General features: G+C 44.3%; 1 protein-coding gene across 2 annotated transcripts in view; it reads right to left on the bottom strand.

Moving 5' to 3' along the window:
• Positions 1–26,515, bottom strand: part of PRPS2 (phosphoribosyl pyrophosphate synthetase 2) — a 155,442-nt gene that overhangs the window by 75,023 nt on the left and 53,904 nt on the right. For both annotated transcript variants that reach the window (XM_086934575.1, XM_086934576.1), the window contains exons 4-5: positions 13,270–13,394; positions 836–1,009 (exon numbers count right to left, since the gene is read on the bottom strand). In XM_086934575.1, the coding sequence (XP_086790701.1) occupies positions 836–1,009; positions 13,270–13,394 (299 nt within the window). The remainder of the gene's footprint in view (positions 1–835; positions 1,010–13,269; positions 13,395–26,515) is intronic.

The following is a 26,515-nucleotide window of genomic DNA, read 5'->3' on the forward strand; positions in this document are numbered from 1 at the left end:
TTTTTTTAAGTGCTCCACCGGGCTTTCCACAAGACCCTCTGTTAAAGGGGCTTTTAATAGCTGAAAATCAACAGTTGTAACTCAAGAATTTGTGTGCAAACCACTGAAACAGACTGTTTTTAGGTCTTTATCATATTTGTATAAAAAGTCAATATTTCCCCCATGCATTCCAGGTAACAATTCACATGGTAGGGATTTAATCAGACTGCTGTGCTGTACCCTTCCTTGCAATTGCCCAATTATTTTAATCCAGTATTCCATCATTGTGGGCGCATTATATTGCAACAATGTAGCTGCATGAAATTTATATTTTATGAAAGACCATGATGATGTACATTCATTCTAGAGTGGCATAGAAACATAATTTGCTGAACTGATGAGGCAGATTTTGGGGACTTCTGTAAAGTTCTTTGTATTGCTTGCAAGGCAAAGAAAGCCTGCTTTCTTGTAAAACAAACAGTGTAAGCTCCACACAGAGTAAAATAAGGAATCCTCAAATAATGACAGTTTTGTGAATGTCTTGTTGTGGCACAGGTTGCATTAATTCAGCAGAACGCATGCATTAAATTTAGCAGCACATTTAGAAAAATGATCTGTAAAAGATGGCCGATTCAGGCAATCAAAATCAAACTATGTGCTTCTATACAAAGGTTTTGCAATATGCAGGAAAAAAAGCAACATCTAACCACAGCTCTCAATGTGTTCATATATTCACATTGTTAAATTATGCATTTGTAGGAAATGCTGAAATTAGTTTCAGAATGCACTCAGTGTGGTTTAAATCACCAGGGACACAAAAATATGTGTACAACCCAGACGCTGAAGGCAGACTTACTTGTCTACTGCATGGCACACTGTACCACATGTGTCCGCCATATCATCGACAAGAATGGCAACTCGATCCTTGACATCACCAACCAAGACCATTCGGTCAACCTCATTAGCTTTCTTTCTTTCCTTGTGGATGAGGGCAAACTCGACATTCAGTCTGTCAGCAATTGAGGTCACCCTGTAACCAGAAGAATCATATTCGTACAAATTATTTGAATGTAACATTATTAAAAAAGATTGTTCTACATATTTATTCAATAATTTAATTTAGATTTAAAGATTGCAAATCAGCCATACCCCTGATTTCGGATAATTACTTTGCCACACATGATGTACTGTTTACAAGCAAACAAAATAACATACAGGCTATCCAAGTTAGGGTTCAGCCAGGAGGGGCACATCATATCTAACATCTATAGGGTTAGACCGTCAAAATAGATTAAAATATACCTACTTACATCTTTTTCTGTTAACCCATTCTGACAATACAAATACAGCTAGACAGAAACTGATGTTATACAGAGCTCTGAGAGTGCATCGAATTCATACTCCTCGACTTTTACAGACTGGGTACTTGATGCAGGCACTACAATCCTTTTAAGATCTTATTTAAAAGAGTATTTTAGAATGTAAACAATGAAGCATTGTAAGTATGGGTGTGTGTGATAATCGTTCGAGTGAATTCTTTAACCATGTAGAAAATATTACAACCTTAACACTTTTGAACCTTCTAAACAGTGGCTGAAACCAGAGAAACCATATGCAGGCCGAAGAACTGATTATATATTGTAGAAGAGTGCTTCCCAAACTTTTAAGAACCGCAGCCCAATTATTAGAACGACAAACTTTAACAACCCACCTAGTTATAACGGACATGAGGCGGAAAATGTTTTAATTTAACTGTAGGCATTAACCCATGTAGTAATCAAAAGAAGCCCATTTAGGTATTTCTTTCTCTTTATTCTTCTCAATGATTCATGTACAAAAGCAAGCAGTGGCAGCAGACAAGTGTTTCGTCTGGAGAACTTTTTCATGGCTATATAAAATAGGCAGAGAAAGTCAACACCCTAGAGTATGGAGTCCTAGAGACCAGTATCGCACAAGAATTTGTAGTGCCCGTATGTAGATGACGTGTTAGCACCCCGTCCTCCATTGCTTCTCTATCAAACATTGGATCAGCATACAATTGAAATTTGTCAAAGTCACCAACCTCTGTTCCCACACCGGATGCCTGTAGATACAGTTAGTGCAATATGTGCAAGCACGTGGGTATGGAGTACAGTGAGGTTCCAACAGACCTAAAATGATTTACCTATAAGAATTTTCAAGGTTTGGTAGCAAAATTTGGCCACGAAGATTGTCCTAAACACCTGAAGAGAGTTGCTACCCAAGTCTTTCTAGAGATTAGCGAAGATAGACAATGGCAAAAATCCAGAGTACAGAAATAAAAGGACTGTGCGCACTACATAGTTAGAGGTGGACCACTTGTACAAGGGCCCCAATATGCCCAGTAGGAAAGAGCCAGTGTGTATCCCAGTTTTCCAAGAGGGCTCATTTCAGGTCTATTGAAACCTCAGACTGTTATGTTATGTTAAAATGCGTTTGTATAGCGCTCGGCTACTCTAAAAGAGTGTCCCGGCGCTTTCCACAGGCAGCTACAGTGTATAACAACATAACAAGAAGAACAGAACCCAAGAGAAAAAGAAAGAAAACCCACCTAGACAGAAAGATTAAAAAGCCAAGTCTTCAAATTCTTCCTGAATTGAAGCAAATTGGGAGTACTGCGGAGTACCAGTGGGAGCGAGTTCCACAGCTGGGAGGCCTTAAGGCTGAAAGAGCGCCCCCCCAATGCGGGCCTTCCTCACGCGTGGAACCACAGCAGTAAAAAGGGATTCCGAACGCAGTGAGCGAGCAGGGCGATAGAAAGCCACTCTCTTCCGCAGATATCCTGCGCCTGAGCCAAACAGCGCTTTATGCACCAGCGTCAGGGATTTGAACATAATACGCTTCCGGATCAGCAGCCAGTGAAGCGTCTGCAGCAGCCCAGAAGCCCGTGCTGTACTACATACCCACGTGCTTCAATGTTCTGCAAATGTTACGGATTTTTTTTTTATTGGAGGCTAAAAATTAAATTTGTATCCTCAAATTGATTTGTTGGCGCAGTTCAAATGCATCACACAGAATACAGTACTGAATTTAGAAAAGCTCCACCAATCACATTAAAAGTTTAAATGTTATATTTGTTTGGGAATTAAATAACATTTCATTATGTGTGTATTTCTTTGAAGAATGCTTGCTTCTGTATTGTTTTGCAGTTCAAATAATCCAAAATGCTTAGCTGGGGTCCCATCCTTCCAATAATGGCTCTATGGTAATGATTGATTGGGAGGTCCGTGGAAGAAAAAGGTTAAGAACCTATGACCTAGGCCACCAAAATGGTGTACTTCGCAAATATCTGGTCTCAATGTCACTCCTAGCAGGGAGAGGCATGAATGTTTCAATGTTTCAAGTCTTGGAATCAATCAATCATAGCATTTGTAAAGCGCACTACATACCTGCGAGGGTCTCAAGGCGCGGGAGGGGGGGGGGGGGGGGGGGGTGGAAAGCTGCTACTGTTCGAAGAGCCAGGTCTTAATGAGTCTCCTGAAGGTTAAGTCATCTTTGGTCTGCCGTAGGCGGATGGGGAGGGTGTTCCACATCTTGGCGGCGAGGTGGGAGAATGATCTGCGCCGGCAGTCACTTTTCAGATGTGGGGGACGGTGGCGTGGGCGCAGTCTGCAGAGCGGAGCTCTGTGTACAGATAAAAAGGCCCATTTCGAGCAAACAGCTTCTCCTTAACCGGATTCCTGTCTGTGTTGAAGGGTAGAAGTCCACAACCATGGGTTGAAATTCATTTTGGCTGCAATCCCTCAGACCGTTAGGCTGGAGTTGTTTATTCTGGGCAGGACAGAAATCCTCAGCCAGGGCCAATGGAGGAAGAGCATTCACAGCCATTGAAAAGCATTGACCATGCAGTGGTGATAAAATCCAGTCACCTATTCCTCAATTGTGCTGCTTATTCTTTACAAACGGACACCAGTCTAAAGTAGAGCACTATTGTCAATAATTTACTAAAGAAATATTTGAAAACAATGAAAGAATCAAAGAATGATACCCACATCAAAGTACAGAAGTAAAAATGAAAGCCAGTGTTATAGCCAAGGGACAGTCTCGAATTACTTGTGGGAATGTGAGGTGGAACAAAAGCAGTGTGGAAACCAATATTAACTCATGGATAAGATGGGAGTGTAATACATCACTAAAGGGGAAATCTCGTTAGAACTTTCTTCAGTATCAGAGAAGGATGAAACCTACCTATCAGATCCACATGCCTGGCACACCATTTTATAACAGTTTCTACAGAGTTTGTACAGGGCATGCGCCAAATCAAGACCCTTAACCGCCATCAACTGAAAGGAGAAAGCAAGCATACTAGTTATAGAGTTGTGCTGCTGAGGAGCACAATTCTAAGAGCTGCTCTGTGTAATACCTTTTTCATTTGTTTTAATTGGTTTTAAAGTGTTGTCTTCTGACTTCCTTTCGATTATTCACTTTAAAGCAACAACAAATTATATTTCACAATTGCATTTCTGTCAGGCCAACACCCTCAGTACATCATGTTGCGTTCAGACTTCTATTTCAAACCTACTACTGGGCATAATTATTAAAAACAAGCAGATGTTTTTAGCAAAATAAAAAAAGTTGTGTACATAAGCCACCAGTATTTATGGTGATTAAAAATACACACCCAATCAGCAAGAGTTCTAAGGCCCGTCTCCCCTTAAGCAACTCAAGTCACGTTTCAGTTTGTGTTTCACACTATTTAAGCGTTTTAATAAAAATTTACCAATAGAAACAGATTTTGAAATCGTTTTAGGAATTAGTTGGTTAGAAGTTTTTTTTTAATGTTAGGACGCCAATGTAAAATATGGCATACTTGAGGAACAAGTGCAACATGATACCTTCCCCTAGAGACCAGTTTCATTGTTTACTTTTTATAATCACATACAAGCCAACTGGTCTTAGAGTGGTGTGCAAAGGTCACCAGAGTGCCCATATGGCAATGTGGGACCATACTACATAAGTTACTAGTTTTGCATTTTTGCTTGCAAGAATATTTTAGGCTCATTTACCATGAAAATGTTTTTTCCAATCTGAAAAAAATGAAATAATTACACTGTCTGTAAGGAAAATCATTTACTTGTATAGTTCAGCATAAACGTTTTCATTCAGACGATTTAAAAAATAGAATGAAGCTACAGCCAAGCAAGGAAACGCTAGCAATGGGGTCTAATTGCAATTAGCAAATTCAACTTTCATGAATAGTCTGCTGATTAAAGGTTATGTTCAGAGATTGTTGAAAATATAGTCAAGCAAGCCAGAGGTAACAATTTGTCATAACCATACATTGGAGGTTTAGGTGAAAGCCGTTTGGCTTTCACAAATAAATTGCCGTCAGGGTCCGTTATCTGACAGTTTGAGTGCTGGAAAACAATTTACAGGTCCTGTAAAATATGTATTTTGTGCAACAACACCACATAAATAAGTGTGTTGATCCAAATATTTATTGACCATAACAACTGAAATGTGGGCAATGCTTCCGTCACTCAGGCAGTCACTCTTGCAAATAAATTATAATCACTGCAGTAACATAGGGAACAAAATATTTTTTAATCCGTTAAATCATTTAAAAAGTGAAATGTGTGAACTGATGTAGGCCAATATGCGGGCTGATTACAATCTAGTTCTGATGAGTCAAATACTTTGCACAAGATCTAATTGAGGTCAAATAAATATGCAGCCTTGTGTGAAAGTGCACGTGGTCAGGGTTGGGTGAAATTAATGGGACTCCGAGGGCCGTGATTCAAGGACAGAATTAAACCCATTTCCAGATTCTAAGGCCACTTCTGCATGGAACACATTAGGAATGCGTGAATCCGCTGACCAAGGAATGTGGAGCAATGGCCGAAGTGCCTGAGGCCAGGGATGTGGTTATGATGAATGTTTGACTTGTGGCACTGTAGGAAGTCACTGGAGTGCTATGTAACTGAATACGCTTCTTTTAAATAGGATTGTCCAGGCTCCATTCAAGTGAATAAGAACCGGCTTATGAGGATTAAATGGGTTTGAGGGCCAGGTATACGATAGATCACCTAATACACACATAGCTGCAATACGCCAGTGTGCCAAAGAAAGCCTTTAGAAATTGCCTGCGTGCCCTATACAGCAATCTGCCCCACTGGTGTGCATGAAAAAAAGTCCCCAGAGGTAAGTGGAGGGGGGGTGGAGAAAAAGAGAGAGAGAGAAAGAAAAATAGAGAAAGAAAGAGAAAGAGAATTGATAACAGTGAGTGCGGGAGGGTGTGTGTGCGTGCGAGAGAGAGTAGGTGTGTGCATGTGTGTAAGTAAGTTTTGAAGTGAATCTGCCAGAAGTATAATGATTAAATCAAGGAGATGAACACATTACTCTAAAACCCAGAAATGAAAGATAAACGCATTTCAATAAACACTGTGCTGTTCATTTCGAATCTATTGCCCTTGATATTGAATAGTTTAGCTGTCTATGTAGTTTTGCAGCTTGAAGATTTTCTGGATTTACTATGCTGTGCATTATTCCGCCATCTCGTGGTTGGGTCCGTAATTTTCGTATTGCCCCCTCTTTCTTTTCCTCGGCCCAGGTAGGGTGGGCGTCGACGTACCACCATTTGGTGTCCCCTGTGACGTCGGTGAGCTTCCTGTGGTCGCCATCTTCGGATTCTTTTTTTCTGTTCCTGTTTGAGCGTTCGTATATGAAACCCATTCCTCTTGGCTCCTTCTGGCGGAGGATGGTGGGATCACTAGTGAATCCAGAAAGCTGCAAAACTACACCGACAGGTAAGAAACTATTTATTTTGCGGCGTGAATCTTTCTGGATTCACTATGGTGTGCATAGACTTTGTAGCGGTTTGCAAGGTCAGTGGTGGCTGGGTGGAAGAAGAGCTCCGATTCCTGAATATGTGTTGTAAGACCTTCTGTCCCACTAGAGCTTCCATATTCATTTGAATATGGACACAGTAGTGTTTAGTGAAACGTGTGCACAGATGCCCATGTCACTTGATAATTGTCCTGAATAGGCGTCTTTGCTAGGAACGCTATGGTGGCTCCTTGTTGAGTTGGCCTGCGTAGTGCCTAGCAATTCCTGTCCTGCTTGCTTGTGGCAGTATTGTATCGTTTGTTAAATCCACCTTGCAATGGTGTTCTTGGTTACTGGTCGGCCCAGAAAACTGTTGGCGAATGAGACAAAACTATTTTGTCTTCCTGCACTCCTTTGTCCGTTATATGTAATGCATAACTGCCCCTCTGGCGTCCAGTGTGTATAATGCTCTTTCTGCGCTTGTTGTAGGCTTTTGGAAGAAACTTGGAATTTGGATAGTTATTGATGTGGAACCTTGAAACCACCTTTGGTAAGAAGGGTGGGTCCGTTCTCATTACAACCTTGTCGCTGTGTATTTGTAAGTAGGGTTCTTGTAATGAGAGTGCTTGCAGCTCGCTTACCCTTCGTAGTGAAGTGATAGCCACTAGAAACGCTGTTTTCAGGGCGAGCATATGGAGTTTGGCCTTGTGCATGGGTTTGAACGGCGCCTTCAATTGTGCCAGTACCACGTTGATGTTCCATGTGGTCGTGGTACCCTGTTAGGAGGGGGTGGGGGGGGGGATATTTTTTGCCCCTTCCAGAAACCTTTTTACCACTAGTGAGGTGAAGAAACGTCTCCCCGTTTCTCCCCTTGTGTACGCTACTATTGCTGCAAAGTGCACTCCGAGAGGTGTAACTTACTCTGCTTTGCAGTAGATGAGTTAGGCATTTTAATACTGCAGATTCTATTGTTCTCCTGTTTTGAAGTTTCTCCTTGGCGCACCATTGCAAGAATCTCTTCCATTTGGATGCATAGCATTTTCTTGTGGTAGGTCTTAGCGCCTCCCGCAATACTGCTCTAGTGTTCTCTGGCAGTTTGAGGTGTGCAAACTAAGTCTCCAGGAGCCATGCTGCTAGGTTGAGGATCTCCTGCTCTGGGTGCAACAAATTTCCTTTTTGTATGCTTAGCAGACCTTGTTTTTTGTTGAACTTGTGAGCTGGGCCCTGCATCATTTCCATTATTTGTGAGAACCAGGTCTGTCTGGCTCACTGTCGTGCGATTAGAATCAGTGTCATGTTGCTGTTCCTGCACTTGTTCAGTACCCTGTGTAGCAGTGGTATCTGTGGAAAAGCGTAGGCAAATGTCCCTGACCAACTTATCCATAGGGCATTCCCTAAGGATTGACTGCACGTTTGTCTCGATGCGAAGTGTTGGCATTTAGCATTTTGGGGTGTTGCAAACAGGTCTACTTGCAGTGTCCCCCATTTGTTGAATACTTTCTGCAACTCCTGGTGGTTGATCTCCCATTCGTGGGATGCGGATGACTGTCTGCCCGCTTCCACATTGACCTTTCCTGGAAGGTGTATTGCTAGTAGGTCTATTTGTTTTGGAATAGCCCATTTCCAAATGTCCTGTGCTAAGGATGAAAGATCACTGAGCGAGTACCTCCCTGCTTGTTTATGTAGAACATTGTTGTGGTGGTGCCTGTTTGCATCAACACTCTCCTTCCGTATAGGTGCTCCTGAATGGCCTTCAACGCGAGGAAGACTGTTTTTAGCTCTAGATAGTTTGTGTTTGACTGTCTTGGGGCTTCCACAATCCCCTCACTTTGAGGATGGTAATGTGCGCTCCCCATCCCAGCTGGGATGCGTCCGTAGTGATGGTCACTGATGGACCTGGTTGTGTGAATAGTTTTCCCTGTGTTAGGTTTCTTTTGTTCCACCACGCCATCTCTTGATGTATTGTTTGCATGACAACCACAAGGTCTTCCCAGCTCCCTGTGACCATTGCTGTTGAACCCATTCCTGGAACGGTCTCATAAGTAGTCGGAAGTGGGCGATTAGGTGTATGCAAGACGCCATCATGCCGATCATTCTCCCCACCATCCTCACTGTCAGAGCTTGCCCCTAGCGGTAATTCTGTGTCTCCTTCAGAATTGCCAAGGTCCTATTTGTGCTTGGGAACACCATGGCCTGTAAGGTGTTGATCTCTGCGCCCAAGAAGACTTTCACTTGCGCTGGTTCTGTGGAGGATTTTCCCCAGTGGATGGAGAAACCCAATTTCAATAGTGTTTGTATCGTAGTTGAGTGTTTTCCTTGCATGTGTCATATGAGCTTGCCTTTACCAGCCAGTCAACGAGATACAGGTATACGTGTATTCCTGGTCTCCTCAAGGGTGCCGCCACTGCTGCCAGGCATTTTGTGAACACCTGTGGTGCTGATTTTAGACCAAAGGCTAGCACTGTGAACTGGTAGTGTATATTCTTTACCACAAACCTTAGTAGGTGTTTGTGTTTTCTGTTCAAAAGTATGTGCAGGTACGCATCTTTTTAGATCTATTGTTGTCATGTAATCCCCTTATTGTATCTGGGGAAATTACTTCTTGTAGAGATTTTAATTTTTGCATTCTGGGTGTGCTACCTCGTCCTCTTGTGCGCCCACGCCAGGACTAGCCCCTAGGTTGATTGCCATGTCTGCTGTTCCCCCCTTGGAAGCCTTGGTGAGATGTGGCTGGTTGGTTGTTACCCCTGCCTGCTGGTCTTCTATCAGGTACTCCCCCTTCTCATTCCCCTGAATTGCAGGGCTCCCATTGACCTTGCAGTCTCATTTTCCTTTTTCAGTTGGTTCAACTTTTCGTTGACTGTGATGCCGAACAGATTTTCACCATTAAAGGGTGTGGTGAGGATGTTACTTTGGAATTTGGCCTTGAAACCAGATATACGGAGCCAGGCATGCCTTCTCTCCGTCACCCCAATCATCATTTGTCTACTTGATGTTTCTGCGGAGTCTAGAGCCGATTTCAAACATGTATTGGCCATGTTTTTCCCCTCCTCTACCAGGTGGCTGTCCCTCATCTGGTATTGGTCTGGTAGGTGCTTGAGAAGTTCTCCAACCTCCCTGATATGCGTGCCTATTGAGGGCATTGGAGCTTTGTGAGAAAGTGCCATATTATTTTTGAATTGTTATGCCCCCATTTTTTTTTCTGAACTGCTGTGTGCTTTGAATGAGTGTGCCCTGGGCTCCCGCCAACCAGGTACCCAGGGCCTGTGTTCTTTCCCTAAAACTGTTGAAACTAATACCCAATTGGCTTCTCTGGCCACCCGTCAGCCCCTAGTAAATGGCATCCTAGGTACCCGGGGCAGGGTGACCAGAGAAGACCCCCAAGGGCTGCAGCACTTATTGTGCCACCCTTAGGAGCCCTGTACCCTGGCACCCACACACTGCCTTTGCAGGCTGAGTGCCTAAGTACAGAACTAAACGAAGAGTCAACATGGCACACATCCCTCTGTGCCGTGCCCACAAACCCACTGCCCTGGCATACATCAGTCACCCCTCTAGCTGGGTGACCCTATGCCAGTGGTGTGGGCACAGGTGCATGAGCCCTGTGCCCGCTTTCTCATAAGCTTGCGATATGCCACTGTATTGCTGCACTCCTTTCCATCTTTCTCCCTCTGAGGTCCATGCTCTTGCTTTCCTTGTCAGGAGGTGGTCCTGTATTTGTGGGGATGTTGGCTCTCTTTCTGGCTGCGACTGTTATTATGGAGTCAGGTGGCACGGATCCTCTGATGTACATGGGGTCCTGTGAGAAGTGTTTGTATTTTTCACACCTTGGGGTGACATCTGCATATGGCTGGTTCTTTGAAAGCCTCCCTTTCTTGGTCCAGCACACTAGGAAGCATTGGCAAGAAATGGCTCCTTTTTTGTGTTGGCAAAAGTGTTTCCAGGAGGAAACCTGCTTGAGGCCTCTATTCCTCCAGTTTTACCTTGCATGTCTCTGCCGCCTTCTTTATGACTTTGTTGTACATTCCAATGTCGTCTGGCGGCGAAGGCCTCGAAAGGTAGGACTCTACGCCCTCTTCCGGCGATTCGGCATTGAGGTCCTGCCACTGAAGATCTTGAGACTCCGAAATTGTCAAGTCCTGGTACGATTCTTCCTCTTCGTCACCATAGAAATACAGGTCTTTTACCTGCTCATCGGCGGGTTCTGGAGTGTTCGGCGACTGGAGCTCCCCCACGTCGCCCTCAGCTTCGATCTCAAGCACTGGTTTCGATGGAATCATGTACCGGCTCATTGTGTCGTCCAACTCCTTTCTCTGGAGGATATTCGCCATTTCAGCCTCTAGTCTCATCCTTTTCCTGTCCAACTCGGATGCTTGTTCGTCATCTAAATTCTCCGGTCTTAGTTTCGCAGTCGTAGACTATGTCGCGGTCGTAGGCTTGGACGATGGGCCCGGCTTCTGGGCCTCCTGCCTCGACGTAGTGTTCCTTTTCTGGAACCGCCTTCGACGGGGTCGCCTTTTCCAGGCTTTTTGCCAGCTGGGAGTCTTTAGCCAAGGATCTGCTGTGCTGTTTATCTTTGGGTGCGGCTGCTAGCGTCGAGGAGTTAGACGGCAGTGCCCCTTTTTGGGAGGATTTGGACTCCCTCCTTTGAGTGTCTGTCGAGGTTCTAGGGGTCGACGACTCTTAACTCCTTCCTCTTTTCAAACCTTGACATCCATCGAGTCATCTGGCCCTTTGGCGATGTTGTCCTCTTCATCACTGGAGAGGCCCAAGTCTCGGAGAAATAGAGGTGCTCCCTGGCCCTGCATGGAGTGCTTCGCCATCCGCTGCCTCCCTCACCCAAAGGGTCTTAGGCGTGAGAACCGCGCAGGCGCTGCTGTCCTCGCTTCGGTGGTCGAGCGGAAGGCAGAGATTGCAGACTGGATGCTGGTCCTTCTGCGCGTACTTGTGCCTGCAGTTCTTGCAAAATTTGAATGGTGTCTTGTCCATCACGGTGCTCAGGGTGCCCCCAGTGCGCGCATAGTCTGTGGCACGTTGAAGGATCGGTTCTTTTCCTTCTTAGTCATCCCTCTTTAGTTGACTGGTGCTCCGGTCACTGTGAGTTGATTTTCTGGTGTATTTTCGTTGCTTTTCCAGTGATTCGGTTTCCAAAGTTCTGGAGCTCCTTCGTTGACGGTCCAGACCCAATGGCGGAAAAAAAAAGAATCTGAAGATGGTGACCACAGGAAGGAGCTTCCACAGGAAGCGCACCAACGTCACAGGGGGCACCAAATGGTGGTATGTAGAAGCCCACCCTACCTGGGCCGAAGGAAAAAAAAAAAAAAGGGAAAATACGACAATTTCAGACACAACCACAAGGTGGCGGAATAATGCACAGCATCGTAAATCCAGAAAGATTCACGCTCCAAAATTGTTTATTATGTGGTTGTCCGTCATTTGGAGGTATACAGTGGTACCTGTCAATGTTGTATGGTAATTATATATTGGGGTTTTAATTCTAACAGCCACTAATTACAGTAATAACCTCAGTTGGCTCTGGTATCTGAATACAGCACAGTTCGTCATCGATAATATTAACTATGCATGTTCGGTTCTTATGTATGGTATGTCGTCTATTTTGTATGCTCTAATAGCCTTATGTCTGCTATTATGTGGCTTAGTACTTACATTAAAAATTATCGATAGTTGTGTACACTTACTAGAGCTCAGTGGCTACTTCAGTTTGGCTAATCGGGGTCACGGCGCTCTGAATAACGACCTGTGCTGGTCTAGTTAAAACAAATGCCCCAGATGTAAAAACTTGCTGATAATGTATAGAGATCTACTGAAATACGGTACGCTTCTCACTTACTATGTGTTTTTTGGTGTCCGTCTGCCTTTGTATTACAGATTGGGGGAGAACTCGAGGGGCCAATAGCCAGGGAAGGATATGAATGACACATGGCCGTCAGGAGGAGGGACTAAAGTTGATAACAAATCAAAATGCAGCATTCATGATTGAAGCCAATCAAAAATAAAGCTGCAAAGTGGGTGGAGCTTCCCCCGCTATACGGTATACACCATCTCTCGACGAGACAGCGCATGCACTGCCTAGCCGAGACCTAAAAATGTGAAGGGCAAGGGGTACCGGATAATTCTCAGTTGATTTTTTTAGTATACACATGCACTGTATATAACATTAATTCAAAGGTGCACAAAAAAGGTAAACAAGTATCACACCAAAGTTACCAAAAGAAAAAATAATAACTAGAAACTGTTTTCTGCAACTTGTCTAATATGCTTTACTTAACTCATTTAATTAATATCCAAAGAATTCAATAGTATTTAAGCCCTACTGCCAAGAGTTTTTATCTTTGGCAAATTCATTCTGTTGAAAAATCTACTTTTACATAAATCCAGTCCAGGTACCCATCAATTATCTACACTGTTGTGGAAAACAAGTAAATCGGTCAATTAGTAATATGTACACATTGGAAAACTAGGATGACTAATGGTTTGTATTAATACCTCTTTGCTCCACCAGCATCAGGAGAGACTATGATAGAGTTTTTCCACTCTGGTATGTTCTCTCTGACCCACTGTAGCACAGCAGGCTCTGCATACAGGTTATCCACTGGAATGTCAAAAAAGCCCTGAAAAGGCATTTTAAGAAAGGGAACATTATCATTCAATCACTAAAAAAAATTAAACAATTCATAAGTAAACCGTGTCTATAAACAATTGCTTATTTAACAAAACAAATGTTAAATTGCATCAACACGAAGAATTAATTGATAGGAATGTTTTTGTATGAAACCAAGACATTTCAATGGTCACAAGCAATGTTTAGGAGCATATCTTACAGAACCCTCCTTCATAATTAAATGTGTAATCTTCTGAAATTCCCCAAAATGCAAACTTTTTCTTAATTCCTTGCATTTTCTTGCCAAGTTCACTATTCCAGCTTTGATGCCATGCAAAGCACTTAATTCTGGTGGATGCTTTTGCTTTCTTCACTGTAAACAAGTTAAGGTGTGTAGTGGTGCGTGTGTTGGAGCAGTGTGGTGTGTGTGGGTGTGAGTGTGTGTGGGGGTGGTGGTTAGGACTTTTTTTTAAATAAACAATCCTACAGACACTGATCCCATTGTGGTTAGCTCAATTTTCACAGAACTAAGAAACAAAAACAAAAGACAACTCCAAGCAACCAGTATTAGTTTATGTGCCTAAAACTCAAACTACACTTGGTAGGAATCACAAGAATGAAATCAGTCAAGGGTTTAATTTTGGGGCAGACAATATTGTGAGTCAATCCTTAAATTCTAAGCTCATAACGCCCTTCCTGAGGTACAAGAGGATAAACCAAAAAAAGACTAAAGTGGGTGATCAGATTGGGACAGTCAGTACTGAAAATGAAAAAAGTGTGGCGGTGGGGCACAAAGGGCTGGCAGGGGCACCAGGAGTGTAGGGGAAAGCAGGGCCCATGAAAGGGAAAGCCTCAGCTCTGCGAGTGCCTCTCCTAGAGGAGTGCAGATTAGGAGGGAGCCATCTAGTCATTGTGGGAGAGGGTTTTAAGAGGGAGGACGAGGACTGGTTAGTTTGGGTGGGGAGGCTGCACCAAGCGCATATGAGAAGGCAGCAAAGGAAAAAGGACTTATGAGCTGAAAGGGAGGGCCCACAGGAGTTCTGTAAGCAGCAGGGAGAAGGTCACAGGTGGGGCAAGCTCAGGTCCCCACAGGAATGAAGAAGGGGACCAGAAGGAGGAAGGGAGTGAAACGGGGGTGGGTGATTGAATGAGGGGATATGGGTGCCAGGGCAGGGTCAACACTGATCTAGGGGCGGAAAGACAGCCAGTACACCAGCCTTCACTGCAAATGCGTGGGGTCCAGGTCAAGGTATCGTTCCGGACTCAGAAGTCTAGTGTGGCTATAGTACCCTAAGGAGAAGTGAGTGCATGGGTGTGTGCCGCCAGCCCTAACGCGGTGATGAACGAGACTGGTCTGAGCTAGGGAAGGTCTGGTGGGGCCTCCTAAGCAGCATTAGGCTGTCTGTTTGATTAGGAAGCCTACGGATGGCAAGTCCAGGGTGCACACAAAGCTTGGTGTCATGAGGCGTTTATACACAATACAGCATGTGCTGACATGGGTCACAGTGTATCCCCAAGGGACTGGCGAGTATGATGGACTAGGATGTGGATGAACTCGAAGAAGGGAAGTGGTGGAGGGCAGTCCAAAAGGTTGGAGAGCAGAGAAATGGTGATCTTGGGAGCAGAGGGCTGGGGGTCGTAGGGATAACCAATCACCTGCTAGTGTTATAGGACAGACCAGAAGCGGTGCCTTCAGAGTAAGTGAGCAGGCGAGATGACAAGCTTTGATGCAAGTGCCGAACTTACAACAAGGTAAGCGGTACGACAAGATCCAAAAACCTGAAATTTGAGGATGTGGTGAGAATTTCTATAACAGTATCCCTCTGGAAAGAGTAGGGGACAGAATGGGACATGCAGGTGTTTTCAGATGTTGCTGGCTTTGGTCTGTACTGGAAGGGGCATTGGTGCGTAGAGCTGTGGCCTCAGGCTTGGAAGAATGACACGAGGAGCATAGCATTCGTGGATTTTTTCCCATGGTGGTGGCCCTCTATTTATGGGGCAACCACCTTATAGACCAGTCTGTTTTGGTTTATGTGGACAATATGAAAGTGGTGGAAGGTGAGTAGGTTAAGAGGATACTGGAGGGGTGGGTCAGGGTAAAGGGCAAAGGGGGGGGGGGGAAGCAGTGCCTTAGTGTGGTTGGTCTTACAGAAGGTGATGGAGGAAGCTTCCTTTGGTAGGCTGTGTTGCCTGGGTGGAAGGGACGGCAGAGGTATAGGATGGGACCAAGTAAACTTAGGACGACAATGTGATTAGGCTAGAGAAGTCAAAAACTGACCAGAGGTCTAAGTGTAGGACAGTCACATTAAGGAAATTCCCTGGACAACAAGTTTCCCGGTTTATCTGGGGTCACAATTTCAACTGGAGTTAGGAGTAGTTCAAGGCAGGGCCTACTGGCATCTGGATGGATAAGATGTGAGGGAGGGGGGATAATAGGATACGGTGATTAATTGAATTTATGCTGTTTCTTGTAGCCTCTGTACAGGGCCCTTAGAAAGAGCAACTATCAGTTTATATTGTGGGACATTCATTTGTAAATGAGCAGAGAGACAAACATTTAAAATACTACATGGAACTCAATTGGGTTTCGCTGTGGAGACGGATACAATGCAGTGATACTGCACAGGGGAATGCTGTAGCCAGAGCTATTGCTAAATAGACTGCTGGATGGGAATGGTTGTCTGGATGTGCTGGTAGTGCACCTGGGGGAGAACTGCCTAGGACAGATCAAATGACTGGCTTGGTTGAAGGCAATGAATGAGGTTCTGCAGGAAGTAAAAGAAAATTGGTCAGATACCTCTGTGTTGTGGACGGAACTGATACCACAGAGATTGGAGAGGGCAGAGAAGCCAGCATTCATTCATAAAGCCAGAATGAAGATAAAAAAAGAGTTGCAAACATTATACAAGGGGAGAGAATTGGCATGGTTGTACACCCAGATTTAAGGTACAAGGAATTAAATCTTTTCCACCAGGATGGGGTGCATGTGTCCCCTACGGGCATGGATCTATACTGGATGCAGATTTGGGGAGTATTAGTGCAGGCAAGGGGGTAAAGATTATGGAGGTCAGATTGCCGACAAAGTGGCCAGATGAGAAAATAGCAGGGCCAGGATGAATCAAGGTGATAAGAGGGTTGGGGAGCAGAGAAATCCAGATTGGGCAAGGAGGGGCCGGGCATATGAATGGCGGTTTGCCCATAGGTTGGCATTGTTCAATCGGTTTATTGCTGTCGGGTGAAGTACGCAGTTTGAGCGGGGGTGAGGAGTACAGTTGCTAAAGATAGGAAGTTCAAGGCTTATGGTTATATGAAGTATAGTTAATTCAGAAAGTGTAGATACAGAGCAGGTCAGAGGTTGGGGTAAGCGTTTGGGGGGGAAATGGAGGGAAGGATAAACGGTAGATGAAGCTTGATGTATTAGAGGGGACAGTATTTTTGTAAAGTAAAATTGCCAAGTGATCTGTAATGTTGGGCTATCCACCAGTTTCAATAAAGCAGCCTTTCCACACTAAAGTGTCAGCGGTTTGTGTAATACCCTGTCGCCCAAACGGGGTGGGACAGCATCTGCTTCCACACTACTGCAATTAATACAATTAAATCTGATCTCTGCTTGTGTCTAACATTGTAGTTGTTCAGTGAGCAAGTCGGCTCACTTAAGGAAAAGCACAGCATTCCAATAAGGTCCTTAATTCAGAAATGGCACGCTTCACAGATTAATTTTATGGAATCAATCTGATATACTGAAATACCACAGCAAATACATTAATGTTCATGGACTCAAGAATTCCCATATTCCATAGAATGGTGGTCACTGACAGACTTTATAGACCAAATTAGCCATACCTTTACAGCTGCACAGAAAGCAAAAACGTGTAGCGTGCATTACAACTTCAATTCGCCATTTACAGATTTAAGTAGGCATATGTGAAACTGATTCCATGAACAAGCAGAAATTTTAAACACAAAGTAACCGTTTAAGTAAAGCTATTTACACGTAACCCTCATTTTATTTATTTTCTCTGTATTAGATGGATATCAGGTGCGCATTTTAGCAGCTAGTGAGGACAAAGAAATTTGCAACCCGTTTTTATGAACGTTATATAGGACCATCAACCATAGGTATGTAGAAAAAATATATTTAAAAAAACAAGAATGCACCACACAGACTAACCTCCGGTATTCCCCACCATCTGAGTCACATGGCGATATCATGTCAACACAATTCACCAGAAGGGCAGTTTTGTCGCCTTTAACAAAGAATCTGCAAATCACTGATTTCAGGTACTATATTTTAGCAGCTGGATCTATTCCAGAATCAGATTATGCATAGACTGTATAAATTACCCAATTTGCCAGGTTTAAGTAAATGTAAATGTGTTTGCATTTATATAGCGCCTTCTACCCAGAGGTCTCGTAGCGCTGTATTCATACCGCGGTGGAACCCTTCCTGGCTTTTCCTGCGAGATGTCTACTCCTGGGCACCCCCAAGGTGAAGCCCAGCATCCAAGCGCTGCTGGGGCCGTTGTGGAGATTAAGCAAGCTATTGCCCAGAGTCACAGAGTGGGACCCATGATTAAACTAGGCACCGTGGCGAGAATTATCAGGTCCAGGGAGATTAAGTCCATGAGCCACCGAGGCGGGAATTGAACTCTGGTCCCGGGCCAGACCTCTGCATCAGGGTCTGCCGCTCTAACCATTGAGCCACACTTCTCCAGTGTGTAATAAAAATGTCTCACGTGCCGTTTGACTGATCCACAGGTTCTTCACATGTTTACCTGTGCTACATGGTCAACAAAAGAGAATGCTTTGCAATAGTGTTAACAAATGCCGATTTGTCAGCCTTATAGGAGGTCTGAAAATGTAATTTTGTCTGAACAATCTTCCGTTGGAGTAGAATTGGACGTGGTTTACAAGTAAACAGGCTATTGCCCACACGGAGAGCAGACAGACTCCTGGGAGACCACTGTGCCAAGTGGAGTCTCCTTAGGCGGTCAGACGAGCTGCATTGTCCATAAGACCTTAGTCCTGACCTGCAGGATCTGGTGATCGTGGGCATAAGTAGGAATCATAGTATATTCCTTATAGACTAGAAAGTACGGTACGGGGGTGCATAAAGTAGGCAGTGTGCTATTGCACAGAAAAATGAAAGTCTGGTGTGCCACGTCATTTGAAGTAGGATTTCAAAGCGGCAAATTCAGATTAACAGGTATGCGATATTGTAGACCACCGGTTGTGCATGGTCTGCCAAGACTGTACGGAATTCTAAGCATCCTTGGACAATGATTTGAAGTGTGTGTGCTCTCCTAATTTCTGCAGGAAGTACACAATTATTGTACTATGTTTTACTTTAAAATGACTCCCTTGATGAATAGTTGTGTGTACAATTAATTGCGGGTCAGAAACCACGAGTTCAGCTTTGAGTTATGAGTCTGTGAAAATGCTCAGTCATGAAATCTCAAGGGGTGGTACCAGAACGGAAGCATCAATCGAGAATTATATAGCAATAAAGGAGTGGCTTGTCCATTTTACATCACTCTACTCTGAAGTCACTAATAACTCTGCAACATTTCCTTACCAATTGGAATAGGATAGAAGACTATTCGATCTGGCGGAAATTCACACTTCTGCGGACACAATTGTGCACCACAAAGCGCCAGTGCTGGACGGCGTTCCAGGTGACCTATTTTTACTTGAAAGGGACAGTCGGGCGGAATACATTAGGATACTTTCCAATGTCAGTCCTGAAAAGAGGCCGATGTGATACCAATATACAAGAAAGATGACAGGAATAACTGAACAAACTAAAGAGCTCATCGCTTCAGTTCAGAAGGTCTTCTCCCTGGACTTGCTGTTGAAGAACCAGGACTGGATAGATGAGCAGAGCATATTGCCATTCCTTCAAGCTGGCTTCAGGTGGAGGATAAACACCACTGTCTTTTTGTAGAGCCTAAAGATTGAGTAAATTGTGCATCCAATGTCAATACCACATATAATGGTGTATCACTTGCAGTGTTAACATTCTATGTACTGTTTTTGGATTTCTTGGAGTACAATGCTCAGAGTTTATGGATGTCTGGTATTACAGAATTTTGAATTGAAATAAGATTAAATGGAACAAGTCAAACGCTCGGTCTCTTTATGTTCTCTTTTCTTGAAATAACAATCATGATGTTCTTTCATGTGCGAGTCAATTCTTGTCACATAAATACTTAACACTGGCCATCTCCTATCTGTGAATTAATTAAATGGCAAACTGCATAACTTTAAATCTTAGAGTGCCGAGGTATCACTAATCTTACGAGAACCAAAAGTTAGTTATATAAAAATATGTATTTATTAATATAACACTCTCTACTATCCTCTACACTAAGATAGAACACAAAGCACACAATACTGGATCAATAGAACAGTTGTATGTGGCACAATACACAGCGGGCTCCAGGGAGAGACCGAACCATATACTAAAATAGTCGTAGAACAAACTCGACTTGACAGTGCCTAGTACACGTAGAATCGTCGGACCCCAAGGAACCACCCAAGGTGATGACCCAGGAGACCCACGGAGGACAGGTGTAGTGAGGAAACACGACTGAGTGCTCCGTACAACTCTATGGGAAAGTCGTGGTTGCAAAGTTAACGTTTAAGGACCCTTCTAGAAGGGCTTCAAGCAAACCCTTTGGAACTTAAGAGGTTGGAGAGCCACCCCATCCATAGATACCGTAGCATCAGAGTTACCTATCCAAGGGAAGTCAGGTGCATAGGTTTGAAGTGGTGTCGGAAACCTCTGTTGGTCTCTATGGAAGCTGGTGAAGAAGTACTGCTGCTGTGAAGGTGAAAAGGGTCCGTTGGAATCCAAGCCTGGAATCTGGATGGAAGGAACCTGAAAGCAGATGGGACATAGTCTGGGTCACTTCAGAGTGACCAGGGGCTCGGTAGACAAGTGAAAAGTCTATGGGTCGCACACTTCTGACCTCACCAGCAGGTGTAACCCTCGAGCATCATGGTTAATGCAGTCTTTAGGCGTGTGGGCCTTTCGTAGCTCTGGACGTGTAACAGGCAAAGTTGCAGCACCAACTCTGTACACCGGTGTTTCGGAATTGTTGTTCCTTATCAGCAGAGTAGTTTTTTTCAGGGATTACTGGATAGGTCGCCAAAGTATTAACAGGTTTAGTACTCCTCGTGGCGCGAGATGCGGTGTCCGAGCTAGTCAGCTCCAAGGTTCAAGGGAACTACTCTGGCGACCTATCCAGTAATCCCTGAAAAACTTACACTCTGCTCATGAGGAACAACAATTCCGAAACACCGGTGTACAGAGTTGGTGCTGCAACTTTGCCTGCTACACGTCCAGAGCTACAAAAGGTGCACACGCCTAAAGACTGCATTTACCATGATGCTGGAGGGTTACACCCGCTGGTGAGGTCAGAAGTGTGCGACCCATAGACTTTTCACTCGGTAGACAAGTGCCCACCGATGTCCGGTGAGAAGAAGGGATGCTCGACTCTGCAGCCACGAGGTCCCAGAGGCATCGAGGACGACCAGCTGTCCCATGAAGGATGTTCAGTTCTGAGGGTTCGGTGTCTGGCGGGAGCACCAACAACCCTTGGCAACAGCAACCCACACAGGAAAGACAAACAGGTTACGGTGTGGACCAGCAAGGTCCAGGGGACTCAAGCAATTGGGGAAACAGGGCACATCTGGAGCAACCAGGAAAGCCCAAGAACAATCAAGATGACCTCCAGGGGGACACAGGCCGAAGGACCAGGAGTCGTGAGGAGACCTCGAGCAAGATTGCAAAGCACCAGCCCACTGAGCACTCGATGCGAGGAGGCTGGAGTTCTTTGGTGCAAATACTACTCAGGGTCAGGCCTACACTGAGTCCAATACAAAAGCTCAGGAATTTCCAACAAGCCTATGCACTTGCAAATGGACGCGGTGCACAAGGGTTCAGGTTTTGCAGCCCCCCACAAGGGAAACTGGCCTCAAACTTGGTGAGAGGGCAGATCGACCTCAGGGACCTTCAGGAACCCATCTCCTGTGTTGCTGAAATCGTCGAAGTCCACAGGAGCAGTTACCGGTCAGTTGCGCTTTAGGTTCCTGCGAAGCAGGGGAGGGACTCCTTCACTACGAGGAAGATTCTTCTGTTGTCTTGAGTGTCCCACAGGTCCTGCACAGAGCCTGTATGGAGTCACGGCACAAACTAAGCTTCGGACGGAAAGGGGGACAAAGTCAAGCCCAGTCGAGGTCCAGCAAAGTCCAAGGTGTCCAGATGGCCAAAGGTTATTGGTTTCTTCTTGTAGAATCGTGTCCACGTAAAATCTAAAGTCTTACAGCAAGGTAAGCCCTTTTGTACCCACGGGAGAGGGTTGGACAGATTCAGGGGAGTGGCAGGACAGAGGGGTGGCTACACCCATGTCCTTTGTCCAGTTTCGCGCCAGAGCAGGAGCCAATGGCTCCCAGAACTGGTTTGAGCTGGACTATGCACAGGGACACCAAATGTGCCCCCAGTGCAGAGTTTCAGACCCTTGCAGAGTGCACTCACCCAGCCCCAGTACACTAAACCCCGTCTGGAAGGTGGTCACATCTCCCTGTAACAAGATGCCTATTGTGCTGCCTTCGTATGCCAGAGCTTGGCTCAGCAGCAGGAGGGCAGAAATGTGTTTCTGGCAGGCAGCATCCATTTTGTGCTGTCCGGGTTGAGAAAGCTGGCACAAGGTAGCCTGGTGACCCCACGAAGCTCGCTTCTGAAGGGTGGACTCATACCTCCCACACCAGTTACTGGTGTGGTGGTATGAGTCCAAGGTGTTTGATACAAAACACAATATGTTTCTATGTAGCCGTATTGAGATAGCATTTACGGCGAGGTTATAATGCACCTCTACCTATATGTCCCGGGAGATAGGTCTCCAAAGGCTGCAGAGGGGCTCTGCACATGCAGGGGCACCCTCTCACATAAAACCCAGCACCCTGCCTTCAGGATTGTTAAGTCGTGCTATAGGGGTGACTCATAAGTTTTAAGCGTAGTGACCATTAGATATAGTGAAACTATATCTAAAGCAAGTGGTGCTAGCGCCATCTTACACAGGCTGCAGTAGCAGACCTAGAGTTCCATTTTACATGGCCTCTCATGGGTGGCATAATACATGCTTCAGCCCATGGGAGGACTCTGGGGGACCTATGCCCTGGGTACATGGTGTACCATATACTAGGGTCTGCTAAAGGTACCCCAGTATCCAATATGGAGTGTACCAAAGTACATGGACGTCAACGTAAGGGAGAAAGCTGATTAACTGGGATCCTCCTATTCTGGACCCCAGCCTAAGTCGAAAACAGTGAAACATCAGCAAAAAGTGGGGATAACTATAAGAAGCAGATCCTACTCTTTTACAATGGTGTGGCTCAAAATGTCACATGCTACATCTATCCTAACACAAACTACTACAGGAAATAGAGTTCACTTAATTCACAGTTCAGTTATTTTTGTTTCAGTTATACTCTTAAGACTGCTGATAAAGGACTTCCTTCCTGCTCAGAGAAACCTTTTCAAATAACTAGCACAGTATGGTTCACGCTCTGTCGCACCAGTCCTCACAATTCACACCAATTCTGAAATGTGTCAGGAGACTTCCAGCATTAAATTAAAAAGTATTTTACTGATAATATATTTAAAATGTGGGAATAAATGTCCCTATATGTAACAGTATTAAATCATAACTGGCAAAAAAATACAGCAAGTTAAAAGCGGCGGTCTGCTCCAGATTGGGTGGGGGGGGGGGGATGGGGGGGGGGGGGTCACACCACATTTTGCATGGTATTTCTGCGCAGTAACAAAAGCAGCACATCTGCACCCCCAAAAGTGGAACAGCTAAACATATCTGTTGAATGGGGAAGTAATGAAATTAAATAAAATGTCAGGACATTTCTACTACTGAAGGCTCTTAATTACAATTCTTCTTAGCTGAAATCTAGTTAAATGATGTGTGTTCAATGAACTTGATATATTTATTTTAATTACCATTTAGTTTATAGTGTACAAAAACTGATATGAGATACGCAAGAGCCAAAAAAAGAACGCAAGAAAATAGAAAAGAACTGATGGTGAGAAGAGAAAGGAAATAGATTGTTAAGTACAAGTAACAAAATGTTAATCAATGGTAAAATTACTTAATACATTGCAGTAGGACTGGTGCACCAAGTTAAAGTGTGAACAACATAGATATTCTTTAATCAAATGTCCCAACTTGAATTCTTTAAAAACATAAAAATTCAACAAATTGTTTTTATCCCAGCGACATAACTGAAGAAATCTATCAGTCACTGTAGAAAATTGGATTATTTGGGGTGGGTGACTATTCAAGGACTATCCAATTTTTTGTCAAGGTGAACCCTCAAACTATTAACATGAGCACCACCCCCTCCTAGCTACTGCACAAAGTTGACAGGCTTAACTTAGGGCAATGTGTAAAGTATTTATGTAATCCTAAAACTGTAGTAAATTTAAAATGGAAAACAAAGGCCAACCACATCGGAAATAGTAAAGTTTAGGTAAAGGGCAGCAAAATGACAAAAATCCAATAAGAGCATTTTAAAAGTTTTAAGTAGAAATAGCATAAAGAAGCACAAAGCGACAGGGATAGTCAATGCTCACAGTGGACCTGTGGTTGTGACTTGAGGCAGACTGCAGTGGAGTGCAGATCGGATACACCAACCAGGGTCATCCCGGTCAAAGCTTTTACCTTCCGACTTAAAGTCCAGACCAACCACAGGAGTACATAGCTAAGGCCCACTCGACTTCTGGGTAAGTACTAGGAGACTTGTAAGATGCAAGGCAGAGCCCAACAACAGGGTCCAGCCCAGGTTCAGCTGCCACCGATTAGCTGGTTACTTCCAGATAAAGGCATCTTCAGCAATGTCTTTCTGTAGCCACTCAGGAGATCAGCCAACTGACCTTTGGAGTTCACTTCTTTGCCTGGGTACAAGCAAGAGGTGGCAAGTCCAGTCCTTCTGGGCTCTTCAAGTAACAAACAAAAAAAAAAAAAAGAGTGTCTTAAGGGGTAGGCTTGACCACAGTAGGGAGCAACAAACTTAAGAAACAGGAACAACCTCACTGGGATGTTAAAGAAAGCCCTCACTCACCACCTAGTGATGACATGCTTCATCATCTGGCTCCACCAAAGAGACAGAGTGTCTCTTTGGTGTGCTGCAACGCCAGATCTACTGCGGAGCGGGATGGTGAGTTCAGGACGGATTGTGTGAAAGTAAATTAGAGAGTGGTGAGGGTATTAAAATAGTCAGTAGTGTATCAGAAGGTAAATATTTATTCTATGATCACTAAAGACCGCATTAAAAAAATGTATGTGTATGGAAGCAGTCCACTTTTAGTTGAATGGTAGCTTTCTATATATTAGTCGACATGTTTGCCATAGAAACTGTGTGATTTTACCCGGCAATTCTTCAGGACTATAGGTGTTCTATACCCTGGCGGTATGGACATGCTAAGGCCCACCCTTACCTAGGGACATGAAAGTGAAAAAGAACAAAAAGGTGAAAAAAGTGCAAAAAATTAGGAAGACTAAATGTCTTCCTAATAACTCCTGGTTTAGGAGGCTTCAACTTTGCGGTTTCTGCACCTGGAATAGAAAGGGGGACAAAGACATACATATAGGACAGAACAGACATTTAGTACTGGTACTGATTGCTACTGTACGTCTTTGGTGCTCCATCTGGTGGCATAGAGACGAATGTGGTTAGATAGCGCTATTGTTATCACCACCTTTTATCCCTGGGTTCCTAATTGCTAATCCGTGGGAAGTGCGGTGTACTATGCGTGATATGAGCTAAGTGTGACTGTGGATTAATTAGAAGAAAAAGCGAGAAGAGAATCTTCAAGAAGAAAATCTTCAGCTTAGCGATCAAGTTAATGGTCATAGTACGATTGCAAAAGGCAAATTAAAATGTCTCACTTTGTAGGTATTAAAATAAATCACCATGGGTCTCAGGAGGGGGGTGGGAGCGTATTCGGCACACCCTGTTCAATGTCAGAACATAGGAAGAGAGAAGAGATATAAAACATCATTGTAAATACCAATAGTTATTGGTAGCAGGATTGGTACTTAGCTTAGCGGTCATGTTTGCATGGATTTACTCACGCCCTTGACGCTCGGCACCCTCAGTCTACCTGCATCGCCCTCGAACCGGACCCTGAAAATGAAAGCGCGGGGTCGGGTTGCTGTTTATGTAAGTAAAGCGGCGAGGCGGCGGTTGCTTCCGGGTAGGTGTGGCCTTGAACAGTGACTAGTCATCGGCCTGTCACAGCCAATCAGAATGCCAGGGGGTTGGTGGCGTTGTGGTCACATGAGTGGAAATCATTGGATGTTGGTTGCTAAGTGACCAAAAATAAACAAGATGATCGCGCTTCAGCCTGAATTAGTTTGTATATAGTCTTAAGAGACGGATTCAAGTGATACATTGGTGCGGCTCGTTTATATTAATGGCTCACATAAATCGGATATCATTACTACTTCAAAAGAGCTCATAGCTGACGCTAGGTGAAATTTAGCAAGCCTGGAGATAAAAACGAGCGGCAGATAAAGGACAAGGAGACAATCATTTTAGGGATGTCTGCCCATGGTTAAGATTCATACAACGTGCCGCTTGTGTGATATAGAGAGCTGGTTTTATTCCAGGCTGTGAGTGAAGTGGAGCTTAGCTTCCTGTCAAATGACCAATGATAGAGGCGTGTGGGGTGATTAATCTGACTCCATGCGACCGATGCTAGACTCGCTAATTGTTTCACTTGATCACAGTATTCCAGGGGATGTCATCGTTCAAACCAATGAGGTGGGTACAAAGTCTGTACACCCACCTTTCTTCTTTCTCGAAAAGGCTGTTCATGTTGTTACCGCTATGCAAATGTTCAATGATAGTCCATTGCATGTCGTTGGTAGTATGGTTCAGTTCTAAAAAATGTCTGCACATTTTGGTTGTTAGTTTTTTACATCTAATGTTTGAGCGATGTTCGCCTATCCTTTGCTTCACCTTACGGCTCGTCATGCCTACATACCGTAGGTCACAAGGACATGTGATAAGATATATTACATTTTGAGTATTGCAGTTCGTATGGTCTTTTTGTGT

This window comes from Lissotriton vulgaris, chromosome 8 (genome assembly GCF_964263255.1).
Source record: "Lissotriton vulgaris chromosome 8, aLisVul1.2, whole genome shotgun sequence".
NCBI lineage: Eukaryota > Metazoa > Chordata > Amphibia > Caudata > Salamandridae > Lissotriton > Lissotriton vulgaris.